The sequence below is a fragment of the Melanostigma gelatinosum genome (assembly GCF_949748355.1).
Source record: "Melanostigma gelatinosum genome assembly, chromosome: 20".
NCBI lineage: Eukaryota > Metazoa > Chordata > Actinopteri > Perciformes > Zoarcidae > Melanostigma > Melanostigma gelatinosum.
Window position 1 is genome coordinate 12,375,612 of NC_136653.1, and position 18,257 is coordinate 12,393,868.

The 18,257-nt window shown below is 42.8% G+C and overlaps 2 protein-coding genes across 2 annotated transcripts; one reads left to right on the plus strand and one right to left on the minus strand.

The window, feature by feature from the left end:
- Window positions 1–7,420: 7,420 nt before the first annotated feature.
- On the minus strand, window positions 7,421–14,499 carry fbxo15 (F-box protein 15; the record flags this gene model as incomplete). Its single annotated transcript, XM_079292347.1, has 10 exons — window positions 7,421–7,687; window positions 8,005–8,129; window positions 8,646–8,791; window positions 9,317–9,399; window positions 9,522–9,651; window positions 9,748–9,951; window positions 11,289–11,531; window positions 11,802–11,906; window positions 13,070–13,192; window positions 14,480–14,499. The coding sequence occupies 10 exons, from the start codon at window positions 14,497–14,499 to the stop codon at window positions 7,421–7,423; spliced, it is 1,446 nt and encodes a 481-aa protein (XP_079148473.1).
- Window positions 14,500–15,694: 1,195 nt separating this feature from the next.
- On the plus strand, window positions 15,695–17,840 carry cbln2b (cerebellin 2b precursor). Its single transcript, XM_079292132.1, has 4 exons — window positions 15,695–15,732; window positions 16,098–16,650; window positions 17,275–17,394; window positions 17,483–17,840. The coding sequence occupies exons 2-4, from the start codon at window positions 16,363–16,365 to the stop codon at window positions 17,678–17,680; spliced, it is 606 nt and encodes a 201-aa protein (XP_079148258.1). The 5' UTR covers window positions 15,695–15,732; window positions 16,098–16,362; the 3' UTR covers window positions 17,681–17,840.
- The last annotated feature ends 417 nt before the right edge of the window (window positions 17,841–18,257 follow it).

The following is an 18,257-nucleotide window of genomic DNA, read 5'->3' on the forward strand; positions in this document are numbered from 1 at the left end:
CTAACTACACAGTGAAATACTGCTGACTTTGCTTTCTCACATGTTGCACTACCGTTTTGATCCTTCTGGTCTACAGCCAGTGGTGCTTTGAGCTCACCGCTAATGTCTGCACGTCAGCATCTTAGCGTAGGATAATAGCACACCCATTCAACTTTTGTCCTGAAGATGACACGAGATGAAAAGTTATTGGTTCAGTTTTTACAAAAGACATCCACGTCTGAACCAAATGTCATGCCAACCAATCCAACAGTTTTCATATTTCAACCAAAACCACATGGTTTGTTGCTTTGTCCTCTTGGAACCATGAATGTCTGTACAAAATGTTTGCACCAATCCATCCGTTTCAGTCTCGACCAAAGTGGCGGACCGACTGACTGACATTGCCTCCCCACAAGTAGAGGTGTGAATCTTCACTGGCCTCACGATTGGATCACAATTCACCTGTCAAAGATTAAAATGCACGATGCAATAATTCTTGAAGCATCTCAATGCATCACAACCTCAAATTTAGTACCGCACATGGCTATTTTTTCCTCAATTAAAACTAGCAGTCGGATACATTTTCAAAATCCAACTTCAACAGTCTATAATATGAAAAAAACAGTATCTGTGTGACCCGCGTCAGTACATAAACATTCCAAAAACAAAACATGAATCCTTCTGCAGTGTATTACAAGTGTGCTGTAATCTACACATAGCAGACCGGGCACGAAATGCCTATATGGCATTTTACAATGCATGAATTACCCTAGTGGCTAGTGGGCTTGTCCTTACTCATAGCTCTTCTCCTCTTACTTGCTTTAAGTCACTGCATCTCTGCGTCACTGCATCTTCCGGTTTTAATTAAACACCACTATTGAATTTCAGCCTGCATGCCCATTCATTTCAGCCCAACATTGTTGAAGCAGAGCAGCGAATATTGGTAGCGAGAGCAACGTGTTTACGGACTGCTGATTGCCGGCGCTCTGCGCGCACACTGTGTGTGGAAGCTCCGTCCTCAGTGAAACACAGAGATCAGAGGAGAGGAGAGAAATGAGCGCAAAGGACAGTACATGACGGAAAAATGCAGTAAAGACTCACACTGAGCTGAAATAAAACCAAAGGCACGATTATGTTCCGTCACTGCATCAATGCAGAATCATTCACGTCTGCATCTTATAACCGAGACATTTCCAAACCTAGCATGGCTAACAACCAACTGAGTCTCTTTCTCCTCAAACGGTGAACATAATGCACAACCTTTTATTCCCTGGTCATTTTTTCGTAACAGAACTACAGGTGTGCTCCACGTTTTCCCCATTCAAAAAGGTCAACGTTCTTGTGCAACAGCCAATGAACAGTGAGTTCAGACATACTCAAGGGTCAAGGGTCATTGCCATAGTAAGCTGAGGTGAATCTCATCAATGCTTTGTGAAGCCACATCCTGGCAGCAACATGAAGCATGAGGATAGGTGCTCAGAGTCAGTAAAAGAAAATACATAGAGTACCAAAAGCAATATGATGGTGCATACCATATACAGTATTTCATACTGTACAATAAAGCAGTGATGAAAGCCTGCGTGGTACAGTAGTTAAACTGAATCACGATGTTATCACTCAGTGACATGATGATTTGGCAGGTTTGCGAGGAAAACTCCAAGTATCAGTGTGGCAGACTGCCCACATCTTAATGTCTTAACATACGTCTCAATGTGCTTTTGCGACAGGTGCAAGTATGTGGAAATGTTACCCCAGTCACAATAATTACCATCATCTTTAATGGGTGTCACACACAGGCCCCCCCCCCCCCCCCCACACACACACACACTCACAACAGAGATGTGATTAAAAGGCAATCATATCCTACTAGAAAGCTGGCTCTGTTGAATGTGTGTGTGTGTGTGTGTAATAGCCAAAGTAGAAGCAGCAAATGTGTTGTCCATACAGGTAAACTGTAGCATGACGATAGATATTGTGTGTGTTTACATGTAGATTTTAATGTAGTTTTTCAATGTGACACTCAAAGTGCCAGATACTGCATTTCTGCTTTCCCAAGCAGCACACAGATCTTCAGCAGTGACATCAAGCAGTCTCTGTTTAATTTTTCATTTCAGTCAGAGCTGTAAGCCGGCAATCCAAGAACTCCATGTGGCACTTCACAGTAACAAGAGACAAGCGATGACTAATGGTTCCTGGGAGTCTCCCAGTGTCAAAAGTCTAAACGCACTGCTGTGACAGGTACAACTAACCGCTGGGTTTTCGGTAACTCATTGCAGTGAGAGTTCACAGTAGAAATATACAATGCACGGTTTGGTGTAATTGGTTGAAAATATCACTGACACACCACAACACTATATTTGCCATCAAATCACATAACTGCAGGTGTTTTGTGTTTATACCCATGAACACATCAGTGTGCCAGTTCACACATAATGAGGGAGGCTTTTTATTTGGGTCTCTCAAAATTCTGCCTCTGTATTCCTCTCTTTTTGTTGCTCTCTCGCTCGCTCGCCATCTTTCCCTTATAACAGTGGTTGAGATAAATGGAGTTCGCCTCAGGCGAGGCCCTTTGCCTGAAAACCAATTGTTCCAGGGTTTTCTGTGAAGCCTGCCTGATTTGTGCATCTAACACAATGTGCTGGATTTGACATTTTCTTTAGTTAGAAAGACAACATGTTTGTTTGGCGTAATGCCATAATCTTGTCATCGACACATAACGTTTGCAATAACAGCAAGCTAGTTGGATTAACACGTTTACGAATATAAATAGTTCACACTTTTGGGGAAATACGTAGCCTCAGTTTTTGGACGAGAGTTAGATGAGAAGTTGGACACCAATCTGATGTGTGTAAAGTAAATACCAGACTACAGCATAGTCAAGAAACGGTCACACATTACTGCCATTAAAACTCCAATTTGTCATTTTTGACACTTCAGTTTGTCGTTCAATCTTTGGATGGTTAGCTTAGCTCAGCACAAACGGCTGCCTTGCTCCTTTAGGAGACTAGCGGCATGTTTGAGTCGATTAGAAGTGAGCGTGGACACAGATTATGACAGATCATTTAGCTTCACGCTAAATATTGGACCCATTTTCCACAAGCCACATATCTTCCGAACACTCCGACACTAAAATGGCATTTTATTCACGCACACAAATCAGGAGAAAGGTTTGAGACCTGAGTCTGTCTCAGCAAAACACTCTTGTGTCTAAATGCTAAGCTTGGCTAACTGGCTGCCTGCGCCAGCAATACAGCAATTTAGCTTATTTCCAAAAAAAATGTGAAACCTTTTCTTTAAAAGCTGCAAGATACGAGATTGGGAGCGGTTCAATTGCCTCTCAACAGCTCTCGCAGGGTGTAGGCAAGTCGGCGGATCAATGCTGATGGTGCTATTAGCGCTAACAGTGCAAACAATGGTGAACGTGCCAAGAGAGCTAATAGTTTAGCTGAGGGGGAACAGGATGGTGGCATGCTAAACATTACTCCACTATATCTTTACATTGCTAATAGTTGTTTGCTGCTATAATGTTCAGATTGTTAAATACAGCTCCTTTAAAATGTTGCAGAGACACTGTAGGTTGGTGCTTAAATAAAACCAGGCTACGCTTTTGAACACGCATTCAACTGCAGCAGGATCAGAGAGCAGTTTCGACTGTACTTGACTTCCAAACATCTGCTCTGAGTCCCGACAGCCATAGGACGTTACTGTGAGGCTAATGCAAACTAGTGATCCGTGTGAAATCGTGGAAAGCGCTTTTACAGTATACTGCATAATGTGCCGACTCATGCCACCCCTCTCATTCTCTCCGGCGCGCACACACCGAGTAACCTGTGTGAGGAAGCGAGAGAGAAATAGTGGCGGATAATTTATTTTATGAAACAAAGAACGTTCAGCGTCCAGTTATCCAAAATCATAGATAATGTACTGATGAGTAAAGGACATGGAGAACAGTGGGAGCAAACATTGGGACTGTAATCAAATGGCTCTAAAGTAAATGCACTGTAAATGTGGAAAATAACAGGGTCAGTTCACTTTTAAGTTCAGCAATTCAGCTCGTGTATTTCGTATTCATATTCGTAAGACAAAGTAATGCCACGATGCGGAAAAGAAAAGGTATGTATAATCCAGAATCACACCTTCTGGAGTAGTTTATTAATATTTATGACATTATTGGATTTATATTTTAGGTGCATTACCATTTCAGCAACATTTGTAGCTAATGGAGGTGTAGCTACTTTATATGTTCCTGGGTAGTCTAATCTTTAAAATGTGTAACAGTTGTTGATTGTAGGTTTTGTATATATAATCTGATTCTGTATGTAAAGCTGTAAATGCAGTGTAGTAAAATGTGGAATAAATAGAAAATATGAAATATAAGTAAAGCACAGCTATATTAACTTACTAATAAAAAAACATCTGCTAGACGAACTACAGGTTATCGTCACCACCTGGGCTTCGGTGATACGCAGCAACATTACATTTGTTCGACTGTCTGTCATGGCAGACTGAGGCAACACTGGATGCAGCAGGAATGGCACCCCGGTCATGCTGCTCATTGAGCACTTGGAGCCGCAAGACGAGCTGCGGCTTTGATATAAATGGATTTCTCCACGTCTGACCGTAATGCACCATTTAAAAGGGGAGAATAAACGGAGGATCTTACTGGGCATCATGAGTCTATTATAATACTGTCACCCCTCTCAGCTCTCCCCACTATATCCAGTACCACGACCCAACCAGGATCAAAAAAGTGGAGGAAGTATAGGTGAACGAGAGAGAGAGGAGGGTCAGTGGTGCAATAGCAGGGTTCCCTTACAGGAATGTAAATGCCTGACCAGCTGTTATTTTCTTGGATTATGCCGTTTCTAATATGTTTTGTGTCATAGGTGTTTTGGGTTGCTGTGGTTGATGCTTTTCAGATCATTACAAGCATCATTTACTTATCTGGCGTAAAGCACTTAACCAACGGGGTGATAAATCTGGAACGTTAGTGATTAGGAATTGTGAAGGCTTTGCACCCATCAGTGTGGAGCAAGACCGAGATTATCTCCCAGTCTTTTGGGGGATGTAAAATTAAGCTCTACTGTATTTTTAAGACAATCAGTTTAGAAGGTCATTGTAAATGAAAACAAGACAAATCATGCATTTTGATTTTGATTGTGTGCACAGAAACACGTATACACACTTAATCAAGCCGCCCCCCCCCCCCCCCCCCCCCCCCCGTGAATTTCATTAGTTGACTGTTTTTCCCCAATGAGAAGACTAAGAAAGGGACAGTTTCATTGGCTTCAAATGCTGAATAATTGGCGGACCCAGCTGGTCACTCACAGGGGAGAGAATTAAAGGCTAAAAATGGAAGCAATTTTCTTCCAAGATTAGCCTGTGAGGAAACTCAGAAAGATGAGTTTAATGAAGCATTGCATTTATCCATTCAGTGCTGTGGCTTCTTATTTAATCATTGTTAAAGTCTTTAAATGTGTGATTAACATACAGGCCTGCAATTACCTTGCAAAAAAGAAGAAAAACAACATGAGAAAGAAATGATTCACTGAACAAACAGTAATGCTGTGCTGATCATAAAAAGAAAACACTGCTGCAGCTTCAGGATTCATTGTTTACTAAAGAGAGCCATCTACTGGAGAACTATTGGAACACATTTACATTAGCACGCTTGGATAAATAGATTTCTGTATTTTAAATATTTCTTCATAGAAAAACCACCATAGGAGCATTGAGTTAATACTTTCTGCAACACGATAGACAGAATAGTACTTTCAATCAAGGTTTCATAGTCCTTGCCCCCCATATCCATTGTCTTTATTTCGCCATTACTCAGACTCAAACCTTTGAAAAGGGGCTTCATGTTCCTGCAAGTCCATTAACTGATCCGCAGTACCCTTGACTCCTGGTTTTTCTAACAAAATGAAAAATGAAGGATTGGCAGTTTTCAACAGCCGATGTGACAGCGAACAGTACGACGAAGGTCACTGGGATGGAAATGTGTTGCAACACACTTGGAACCTGGAAGTCATACATTGTACACATCATCCAGTCCAAGTAATGGCCAATTTCATGTAATTTGTCAGAGCTTTCAAATCAGTCAAGTCAGCAATCCCTTGTACTGCTATATGGCTTTCATCCATACAGCGTGCGACTCAACAGCCCTGATATTGATGCAGTTGGAGAGCACGAGGCCTGTAAAATGTTCAAAGTATGACAACACATGGATTCCTTGTGAGTCATACAATGTCACTCGCCCCGTCACAGTTCTTTCTCTTCAACTGTGAAGCGTATGAGAAAAAAACAAAACAATTCATCACACATACTGTTGCCCCTCTTTTTCCCTCTGGCTCATTTCCCCGAAACGATTTTGGATCCAGTGCCAATGCAGTCGGTGATGTGTTTGATAGAAATAAGCATCTTTTCAAGGTGATGATGACCCTCACACGGAATGAAATCCTATTATCCAGAGATATTTTATTGCAGTGCTGGGCCATCAGCAGCACAGCAACAGTTTCCAACAATTGCTCCTACACTAATTCTATCGTGGTTGCCAGACTTGCCCAGGGTGTGGACATTAAACTCAATTTTCATCAAAGTGATTGCATAATGGCTGACAATGCAATTGCAGTAATGTGGGTGTGCAGGTATAAATACCGGGATAAGAGAAAACTTTAACTTAATTTGTGTGAATCATACAAAAGCAGCAAAAACCTTCATACAATTTAAAGGATGACCTCGTTTAGACAATTTCCCCCAAAATACTTAAGAGTTTATGTTTGAAGAGTAGATGCTTTTAAATATTAGTGACTGTTCAAGGTTGTGGACACACTGGTCATGGCAAAAGCATGTCTATGTACGAACAAAGGAAAATGGCAAATACACCAAATACATAAGACAGAACAGTAAAAGAATGATTCATAATAAATATATCAGTCATTTGGCTATTTTAAGTTCGTAGAGATCTGCTCAGTGATTAAAGTAACTATGAAGGAGGATGATAAAGATACTATGGAATCTCCTTCAGGTGTTGTGGGGCAAATCTTCGAAAGTGTCCGTACGACCTACTCCTGCAGTACGACCATCGTTCCTCCAACATGCACACAAGGTTTCTGTTTACAAAATTACTCGATGTGTATGAGGCATTAGATTTAGTGTTGCCGTAAAATGTCCTTTTGGCAAATTGGCTTTTGAACTGCAACATTTTCTGCACATTCAAATTATGACTAAATACATTTCTGCTTTCTCGACCGCTAAGAGCGTCAAATTATTCTGGAGGCACGCTTTTGTCCCTATAAAAAATGTAGACATGCTTATATAATATAATACAAGAAGATCACGCAGTACAGATATATGTTTAATTTAAATATGAAGAGTTTATTCATAGTATCACACTGTTATGATTAAAAACCTTACAACTTGCTCCAGAAATGCTGCACGTTCAGTAATTTCTACTGAAGTGCTGGTTGACTTTGCAAACAGTCACATAAACGACTAAACTGATCAGAACAAACTGCTTCTGTTCCTTCATCCAGACAAGTTGCATCTTCACCTGGCCGTCTGAGTCCTGATGGTGGATCAGGAAGTGCTCGCCATCATAGTCGTAGGAGACGGGAGTCTTCTCTTGCGCCATGGAAACAGGAGAGCCGACGCACCAGAAAGGTTTCTTGAATTCGTCCAGTAGAGTCAAACTCATGACGCAGCAATTCTGGCAAGAAGTTGTGGAATAAACTAATGTCAGGAATCTCTTTTCTGGGCCATCATTGTTGTGAAGTCAGTGGGGTTCAAAACTGTCAAAATGCATCCTGAATTGTATTCACTTTAACCAGGAGATAAGAGGGAATTATTCCAAAATCAGCTTTTTCAATAAATCTGTGAAGATTAAAATAAAACCAGCATGTGGTCTGTTTCTTTGGCACGCTTACCATTCAGTCAGTAATATACTTGAGATGTTTTGGGCATGCATTTCTTTCTTCATAAACCACATAGTGAAAATAGTGTCGTATTCAACTGCACATGTTGTACCTTCACTGCGCCCTGCAGGGCCTCACACATCCAGGGAAGGTTGATTCTGCTGGATAGAGGTATGTGCTGCGATAGGGTTGTCCTGCTAATGGCAGTCAGCTGGATTAGGCCATCACAGATCTGAGCTGGTGAAAGACAACAACACGTGTCAAGTTAATGTAAAACAATAGAAATGAGTGTTAGGTTACTTGATTAGCGAAGGCTAATACGTTCAGTCATTCAATCTATGAGCTATATAATGATCTTCAAATACAATTAATGTATTAATGAACATAGCTAATCAAGGTTATCTTAAATTTCTAAATTCCAAAAGGTTTTATTTGTCACATGCTGCAATGTGTGTATTTCTATATAAAAATGTACATAAGTCAGAGTTGAAAGGCAAACTGTACAAATCCACAGAGGACAATGTGCCAGCTGGACGAGGCAGATGTTGATGTCAAAGGTCACTATCCTGATGGTCTGAGAACTTGTGGCTACGGAGGCATTATTAACTATATGTAGTACAGTAGTGTTAGTATTCCTCTAGAGATGACTCAATGTACATATGAATCACACCTGCTCCAATTAAAAATAGTTATTAAATGACCCATTCAGCACAGAATACAGCGTCTTAGTAAATAAGAGTATAAAAAAATTACTTCTCCGGCAGAAAATCTCGGGGAAGCTTCCGGACACGATCTCACACGCCGTGTTGTGGAGAACGATGTGTAGTTGGTAACCATGGAGACCATATTCAGGGTCTATGTCATCAAAAGGGGATTTAATTATTGGCTCCACGTAGGGGCTGGAGGACAAAAAAAGAGAGTAATGAAATGAAACGAAGACGGTGGAGATGAAGAAAAGGGTATTTCATTAAGGAGGTATTTCAGAGGTTTAGTACTCCTGTGGACTGGAATCATGATGTGCTGCAACATTCGTTCTCTCATGACACCAGGAGAGGGGGCTATGTCCACACTATGCTGAGGCGTAGCACTGTCAAGAATGCTGTGTCGTCTCCTCTCAGATGATCAATGTAGCACCTTCAACAGCATACAGCAACCCGAGTACTAGATATCACATATGTTGGATTATTTATCCATTTATTTTTATCCTCATCACAGGATTGTTAGAGGCCTAAGGGGTGATAGTATACACTAACTGGTTTAAGGTGCCGACACATGACGAGAACAAAATTCTATATCAAAATATGAGGTACAGTCACAACACCCACTATGGTGGTGAAATAGAGGTGCCAGTGATGCTGACTGCTGACACACTGCACGCCATGTAAGCATGTGAATAAAAAGGTGCCGGTTCAAGTGCAGCCTACCAAACGGGAGATCCCTGGATGCTTCTTTCCACCAGCCTGTGGAAGTGAAGGATGAACATGACAAAGGCAACTGAGGACTGGTCCTGCAAAAGAGAGCCATCACTTCAATTTCAGGTGAATTCGCAACCCGTCTAATTGTTCCAGCGACTAAAATCGAACGATCAATCATTTAAAAAAATGCCATCGCTGCCTGTGAAGTGATTACCCTCCAGACACCGATGATGATGCCAGGCTGTAGCAGCTTCAATTCAACAAGTCTGTCCTGGCCAATGACCTGCGCGCCTTCAGTTAGAGCCTGCATGTCTAACTTCGCCATGAGGGACCTCCAGCCAGGCCTGACAGAGGCAGGCAGAGAAAACAGATGGATTCAGTGAGAGAAAAGAGGAAGGAGAGAGAGAGAGAGAGAGAGAGATGGACGCAGACTGTCTCACGTCTTCAGGTCGGGGTAGTTGAGGGCTATCCTCCTGACACCGTGGAGTTGAAGGGTGGAAATCTGCTGGTAGTTGGGCAAGCAGCTTCCTCCGCTCCAGCACAGAGTCACAGAAGTCTCGCAGAACTGGGACCGGCTCAGTTCATGTGTGCACTCGTGCCCTGACTTATCAGACACCGTCAGCTGCCAGGTGACGTGCAAGTTTCTAGAATGAGATAACACGACACAGGATTATAGCAAAGAAGAGATGACAGATATTTCACAACAGCATGTACAATTATTGATACTGTATTCAGTATAGCACGGCAAGGGAGACCTGACATCTGAAATGAGCAGGCTTCGGACATTATAAAGTGGGAAATAACTCGCTTAACAGAGACGCACTCACTTAATGAAATGATATGCAGCGAATGAAATGAAAGCGCAGCTGTTGTGATGAATCTCTTGATCCAGTTCTGTCTGAGATGTGATTCAGTGCTGCGCCGACTGTGATGCAGCCGGTGTTTTGCTTCGGCACCATCTAATATCAATTAAGTGGAGGAACAAAGCAAAAAAACTGAAGCAGCCCAGGAGGCCTCGGATGACCCAGGGGAGTTCCGCTCTGCATTGTGTGTGTGTGTGTGTGTGATGTCTTGTGAAATGATTATTACCAAGGTAAATCGCTATGCTCCTCAGTGTCTCTAACAGACAAACTCCCCACAGGGAATTGTCTGAGTTGGTGGCGTGTGTGTGTGTGTGTGTGTGTCTGTTGTGGATGAGGAGTTTGGGGGGCGGCTAAGTCATTTATTTCAACGATTCAGACAGCTTCTACAAGGAACACAATTATTTATACTTCCCCTCTGTATCAGAGCGACTGCCACAGAACTCAAAATCGAGTGCTGCACAGCCTCTAATCAGAGGTTATAAAAACACAGCAGAAACCGCGATGAGGGAGCTTTCCCCTGCGTGCTGGCGTCCCCCTGAGCAGACATCTCGCTCAGACAGAGACCTCCTTTCTCACCTCCCCTAAGAAAGTATCATTAAGTGTGATATGAAAAACAAACCCCGCTTTGTATTTGATAGCTGGCAGCTTGAACTGTCCTCTAGTCTCTACCTTTTGAACCGTCTTGACAGGGCGGATCTCCAAAGTTTCACTGTTTGCTAACCACAAACAAGGCAAGGGGCTCCCATGACACCTCACAGAGCCGCTTCCAATTGCAAAACGTAGCAAACAGATGGCAGATTACGGCACGGTACACAAAGTGCGATCAACACAACTCCTTTTGGCTGAACTAAAGTAAAGCAGCACACTGGAAAATATAAAAAAAAATGACAAGGATTCCCTGAGAAATAACGAGATCACCTCAGTAGCTAAGGGACTCAAATGCTTGAAAACACACGGTACGCACTCATTTAAGCTTAATTCACAAACAACGCTTGACAGGCTACTCAAGCGTCTGGTAAGTGAAATCAAGTGCCTGGTAGATATAACAGACCGCACCACCTCAGGTACTCCATCTTAGTGGTTTTCATAAGCAGTGCCTGCCTCTCTCCATCTCTTACCTGAGGACCAGCTCTGTTTGGCGGGGCAGCCCAGTGTGATGGCTGATGAGACCAAGATGACTTTCCCACTTGTTCATGTCATATGCGGCTACGGTTTGGAAGTGCAGCCGCTTCCAGTAGCCCGCAGGCCGATCGGGGACCTCCGATGCGGCCATCTTCTGCAGCGGCTCGTCCATGCACTTAGGTTTCCACCTTTTATTCATTTTATTCAGCTCTGCTATGTATATCTTGTTCCACAGAGCACTGCATTGGTGGTATTGTAAGGTATAGAAAGGGGGGGGGGGGAAGAGGTCGCTGTGAGTGAGGACAACTTAAAAAGGTTGAAACACAAAAGATGTATTTATATGAAATAATGCCTGATATGCTTTTTTTTGTCACAGGTTTGCCATTCTAAGATGATTTCTCTGACTTGTTCTTGAATGCAAATGTTCTTCTGTTTGTGTCTTGGTAGAGAAAAATGACGTGTTCTGATAAAAGTTTCATATGTTGCATGAACAGGACCTGGTTACTTACTCATCATTGGCAAGCTGGTAGAAGGGCCTATTGACGTGGCTGATGCTGAAAAGAGCGGAGGCATCTAGGTATGACAGAATCTTCATCAGGGTCTCAGATGGCAGTCTAAGGAAAACGGTAGTTAGACGTCACAACAAGGAAGTGACACCAGGTGTTTTCATGCCACCTGTTGTTCAGCATGCAGTTCCTGAGAGGCTTCGGTGAATGAGACGAATGAGCTCTCGACAGGCTACTTGGCAACCTTATCACGCACTTCTGGCAACAAAATGAAATGACCCATGTCTGTGTTCTCATTCAGTAGATTAACTTCAGAATTCATTGTTATTTAAAGTGCTCATTAAAAAAAAAATACACCTCGATCACAAAACAACAGAAGAGGGAGTTATACCCTTTACACATCCAGTATAGGTGAAAAAGACTCATCTCACGCTGCAGGAAGTGATGAATTAACGTGTGAGTGAGATCCAATCTCCAACCACAAGAGACCAATGTTCGATGTTTTATCTTTCTTGGTTTGAGTATATTTGTTTCTTTTGAAAAAAAAGTATTATTCCATATCTGTTAATGGGAAATATTGGTGTGGTTTGTCTGGTCGCACCTGTCCTGGTTAATGGTGACAAGGCCGTCCAATTCAGTCTCTTGAGTAAGTCATCTATTCGTGTTCACATTACGTGCCTGGTCAATCACCGACATTTCACTGCACATCAAACAACCAGATGAAACAATTTCTGAAATGAGACACAAAATGAATAAATCATGTTTGGTGTCTAATGGAGCTTTAAAAACAAACAATCTGTCAAATGGCTGTCAACATAGAGATATTTGTTGACTATTTTTTTTTTAGCATTACTGATGGTGTGCAAATGTAGAAGAGTTGATGACAAGCATCACAAGTTACAAAGTATCCACAATTTTGCCAGTCAGTTGTGACACAAAGGCAGCACTGTGTTTATCGTAATGGCATTACACCCGTGTTCGACACATATTAAAGATCAGGAAACAGAGTTGCAGAGATTATGCTAAATGTCTACTGTTTGTGAGTTCCATGCCTTTTTATATTTATTACATTCAATGGAGAAGTGAAGTGTCTTCCACCCGTATTGATTTTTTTTGCTGTGCTTTGATTGTGTTTTAGTGCAAACACGGTCAATAAATCCTTTTTCTTGCAGGGCAATAAAGCCTTGACTCGCCACAGATTCTGAACACCGGCTGGCTGAAGTGTTGAATGACACGCAGGTGGAAAATATGAGCATGTTTTGATCGATTACCTTTCCATAAAGTTCAGAGTGGACGCTGGAGACGAGTTGTCAGCTCTTTTGGACGCCCTCAATGCCCGCATTCTGGAAGTAACTGCTTTTGGTGCCGCAATATGTTTTACTGGTCTTGACCTCCTTTGAGTCGGATATCTACAATAATTTATATTTGGTAGGAAGTTGAGGCCATGAAGCCACGTTTTGCGTGACAGTTTTTAGCTTCACGTTACAGGCCGCGGAGTCAACGTGAGGATATGGAATGAAAACCCCGTTAAATTAGCGAAACAAAGAGCATATATTCTCCGTTTGTGTAGCCAAAGAATAACGTGAAATATCTACTTCCGCATTGTCCGCGTCCAGTCGCCATGGTGACGTCCAGTCAAAGTTCCTTCCACGTGCAACCATTAATCATCCGGCGGAGAGTGGCGATATTTGCCTTCAAAATAAAAGCAGATAAACGGTATATTCCCATCATGCACTATACTGTTATATTGTAATGGAGCAGCCTACATACAGTATGATTGAAACAAATTTATTTGAAATAACCTTGGACTTAGTTTACCTGTGAGGTACACTCTGACACCTCTGACATAATTAGGGTTATTTTCTGGAATTTAAAGATATGAAAACATTAAAGATGAAAACGACTCAATGACTGTCATCCTCCTGTCCCAACACAACAACAGTGTAACATGTGATTTCCAAAAAAACTCACCAAAATAGATACTCAGAGAAGAACAAAACTTCAGTTTCAAATGACATTATATTGTTAGCATACGTAGATGTACTTTGACACACGCGCATGCACACACACACACACACTGCACTTTGTTTGCCTGTAGCTCAATCAATCACAATGTGCCTAACCCTAACTTAGGTCTTACCCTCTAAAATGTTATGGTTTACCCTCAGGAAACCTGGTCTGAACACACACACACATATTTACACAATATTTCATGTGTACTATTTGTAACAGAAGTAGAACAAACTAATAGGTTATGACAGCGAGATCACTAACAAATTGCTTTTGTATTCAGCAAATCCAAGTCCTGAGATGAAATCTGCTGCTATAAATGTGTAATCTGTAAAGAAAAACACACACACAAAAAACCTACTGCAGTCGTTTTCTTTGTAAAAGCAGATGGCTCACTTTAAGACCCACCACATAATCGACCTCCCCGTTCCTGGAAGCCAGTAGGCTTTGCTAGCTGTCAGGGAAAATAACCATAACGCTCTTGTCAGTCCAGGCGATAAGCTTGCCTGATGGAAGTGAAGACCCTTTTAGGGCAACGGCAGCCCCTGGTACGGCAATGCCATGTAGGCCACATCCCTTTCCCTTGCATGTCCCCCCGTACTTGACATTTGATGATTTCTGTAGCTATGTGTCCTTCTGGAGGCCTGGGGTCAGTTGTGGCTCCTGGATACCTGGTGTCACTCTTCCGCATGGCTTGTCAGCCAGCTCTGACAGTGCAATGTTCGTCAAATGGGGCTGAGAAATGGAGGAAGGATCACCACAATTCCGTCTAAAATTGGGTCTCTGCAAGTTGTATATCATTAAACAGGTATGTTGCATGTTCATAGGCGCCTCGTATTGTGTGTTTCAAGGCGTTTAATGCTGATTCATAGTGACATCCAAACCTTTACGGAATGATTGGGTTTGTGTCCTCCTCTCCGCCTCCAATTGCTTTCATGTATTTAAAATGTTAAAAGAAAATCTGACTTTACTCCCACTATTTTCTTGAGCCGATGAAGCTGAAAACAGTCTACAGTGCCTTCTATTGCAGATATGAGTTCCATGCATAATGTAGCCAGTTAGCCTATCTTTACATCAGTAAATGACAGCACATTAAAAGGTCTAACGTGAGGGTTCACCACGTATGAGGCCCACTCTTAGACTCTTCAGAGGTGGGGAGCACTGGTAGGGACCCTCTACACGGCTCTTCAAAGGATGAAGACTTGTCAAGAACTGAAAAGAAAGGCCAAGGGTGGTACAGAGAGGTGCTGGACATTCTCTGTGAAGTGGGCATTTTCTGAAGTGTCACCTTCTTTTAACCAACTCATGCAGTGTTTGTAAAACGTGATGTGTATGTGAAATGATTTGCTGATATGCAAGTAGGCTACACACCAAGAAATGAACCATGCCGGCCAGATCCCACATACGTTTGTTATTCACACTATAGTGTTTATAATTCTGCAGATGTTATATCCGCCACTGGATGGCGCACAAGTATCTTTACTGGACTCATACAATCGCTTGTTTAAGTCTCAAATTAGTAACATACAGCCTACATGCATGCTAAATGTACCATGCAACGACGCGCCTATCCGCTGCAACCCGCATTTGTTTCAGATCAATCAGGGAGAGACGTGAGAAATTCACAGCATGTCAATGACAGACATTGACATGACAGCAAGTGATCTCTGCCTTCCCGAGGGGCCTTTGCGCTCACAACGTCCAACTGATTAATATGTAAACAAACCCGTTAGTCCACACATGTGCTCTTAATTGCGGGATACTTCTGCGGAGTGTTGTTGCAGTGGCTGTACACAGAGAATGGGCGTGAGTTGTCCCTCGAAAGGGAGCCCAGAGACTCTTGCTTGTTTAGCACCACCGATCTGAGCGCTCAGTTCACAGTCTGCGAGAGACAGAGAGCATACCAGCGGGATGGATTGCACAGGTAGGTCGTGATTTACCTTTTTCTCAATAGAAATGGCCGAAAAGTGCATGTTTCACCACGATTAGCAATTACAACACGAGGAAAAGATACCGAACATCATTTTCATTCGACACTATAATTTGTTACTCAGTGTTGTGGCGCACAGTTATAGGAAACAACCCGCAGTAGCACACTTGGCTTGGTCAATAACGGACAAATAGAAAATGTGTATTAATACGCGATCTTTAGATGTCATTTACTGACAGTTATTGCCTTTTTTACCGCACGATAGCCATTTTACGCACACGGGATAAACTCAGGTTTAATCACAATTTGAAATTGTTTTCCTACTGCTGTCTGATACAAGCATTTTCAATTTATCTCAGGATTTGCGACAAGAGTTGTCTGAATACTCTCCCAAAATCAACTAAGACGCCCAGGAGGGAGGGGAGTTACCGCCGGTGAGAGTCGGAGTGCGTCTGTGTGTCAGAGGTTCTTTGAGAAAGCCAGGGAGCATCACAGATAGAGGACGAGAGAGAGAGAGAGACAAGGGGCGAGAATATATCAAGTCTGGACCAGGTGATCGAGTACTAACAAACCTCCAAGGGGCTGCCTGGTTGTATCAGTGAGCACGGGATCAGCGATCCAACCATGGTGCCCGCGCGCTGCCCGGGACCCTGTGCCGTACTGGCACTGGTCCTCCTCTTGGGATGCGGCGTGGTTTTCAGCCTCGGCCAGAATGACACGGAGCCCATCGTGCTCGAAGGAAAATGTCTTGTGGTGTGCGACTCGAACCCTTCCTCGGACGGAGGGGTCACCTCCTCACTTGGCATATCAGTCCGCTCCGCTGGGGCAAAAGTGGCTTTTTCCGCCGTGCGTGGAACCAACCATGAGCCGTCAGAGATGAGCAACACGTCTATGACCATCTACTTTGACCAGGTCAGATGTTTACTGAATTTAGCACAGTTATACAACAGTCTACTATTGATAGGGCAAATATCATAGCTCCAAAAACAGTTGATCTTTTTCCTCTCTACAATATACATACTATATTGTCGAGGGCGAGCAGAACTTGTTTAAGGTCATGTTTCATTGATTTCCTCGTACTGCACTCACTCTGTGTGATCTGATCCCTGCGTATCTCTAACCTTACCAGCACACTGCTGTTTCCTTTGAAAATGGTTCATTTAATGCCGTGCGTAATTGGTGTGATTCAGGGATGCGCTGTCAAAACGAATGATCATCCATGCAGGATCATTGATCACATGCATCTTAGGCCTCGGCCGGATTGACGTGTGCATTGTGTTGCTTTTGCTGGGATGTTCCACTTAGTTGCCTTTGGACAGCGGCCTGTTATACGCATCAAAATGGGACCCATCCCAAACTGCGACTGAAGCGCAGCCTTAAAACATTTGGCATACCAGACTGATACGCCTCTCTGTAGTCACTATGCGTGGCAAAGGCAAACAATTACATTACCAAAACCAGCTGTTGTGTTCAGTGAAGCATGCAGGTGGAAAATAAATAAAGCCTTGTCTCTTTTTGCGCCCTTCTTGGTCACAGGTTTTAGTGAACATCGGCAACCATTTCGATCTCAAAGCAAGTGTTTTCCTGGCTCCAAGGAGGGGGATATATAGTTTCAGCTTTCACGTGGTGAAGGTCTACAACAGACAAACCATACAGGTGAGCAATTAATTAATTAAGCAGTTGGTCTGCGGTCAGCATTCAATAGAGAACTAAGCATGATACCGAACTCTCCCCTCTCCTGCAGGTGAACCTGCTGCAGAATGATTATCCAGTTATATCAGCATTCGCCGGTGACCAGGACGTTACGAGAGAGGCGGCCAGCAACGGAGTACTGCTGATGGTTGAACGGGAGGACCGCGTGTCTCTGAAGCTGGAACGGGGCACCTTAATGGGCGGATGGAAATACTCCACCTTCTCAGGCTTTCTAGTCTTTCCTCTATAATCTAATCTGCGATGATCGACGTCGCACGAGACTCTGCTTAGGTTGAGGAACAAAAAGAAAAAAGAAAAGAAAAAAAAAACATGCCATTTATTTTCCACATAACTGTCAGTCAAGGAAGCCGACGCATATCTGTATACCTTCGTCCACTATCTAGTCAAATATGAACGTTTCCTTGGAGTTTCATATATTGAAATCCATCAGTCAACTTTAACGCAATCTGGATGATTAAAAGTATTGATCGGCAATGTGGATTTTTTTCTTGCTTGGAAAACAAATTTTGCCAACAGACAAACTGGTGTACCTGGGGAAAAACGGACAAGGGCGGAGATGATGACTGGAAGAACTGACGTCCTGGACAGACCGAGTGTGTTATGCTCTATTTTATGTTTGTATAGCCTTAAAGAATATATGGTTTTCGTCCAAGTGAAGTATATGGAATTATGGACAACCAGAGAAGAAGTGCTTTCACGCCCAAGGCATTTTTTTTTGCACGAATGGAAGTTTTTACTTTATGTTTTGTGCTGTCAATGGTGTTGCGTTTGGATGCTGAACATGTTGAAAATACGCCAAATGTATA

Coding starts and splice junctions, on each gene's coding strand:
- cbln2b (XM_079292132.1), top strand. CDS start 16,363: ATGGTGCCCGCGCGCTGCCCGGGACCCTGTGCCGTACTGGCACTGGTC. Junction 16,651..17,274: donor TGACCATCTACTTTGACCAG/GTCAGATGTTTA, acceptor TCTTGGTCACAG/GTTTTAGTGAACATCGGCAA. Junction 17,395..17,482: donor ACAACAGACAAACCATACAG/GTGAGCAATTAA, acceptor CCTCTCCTGCAG/GTGAACCTGCTGCAGAATGA.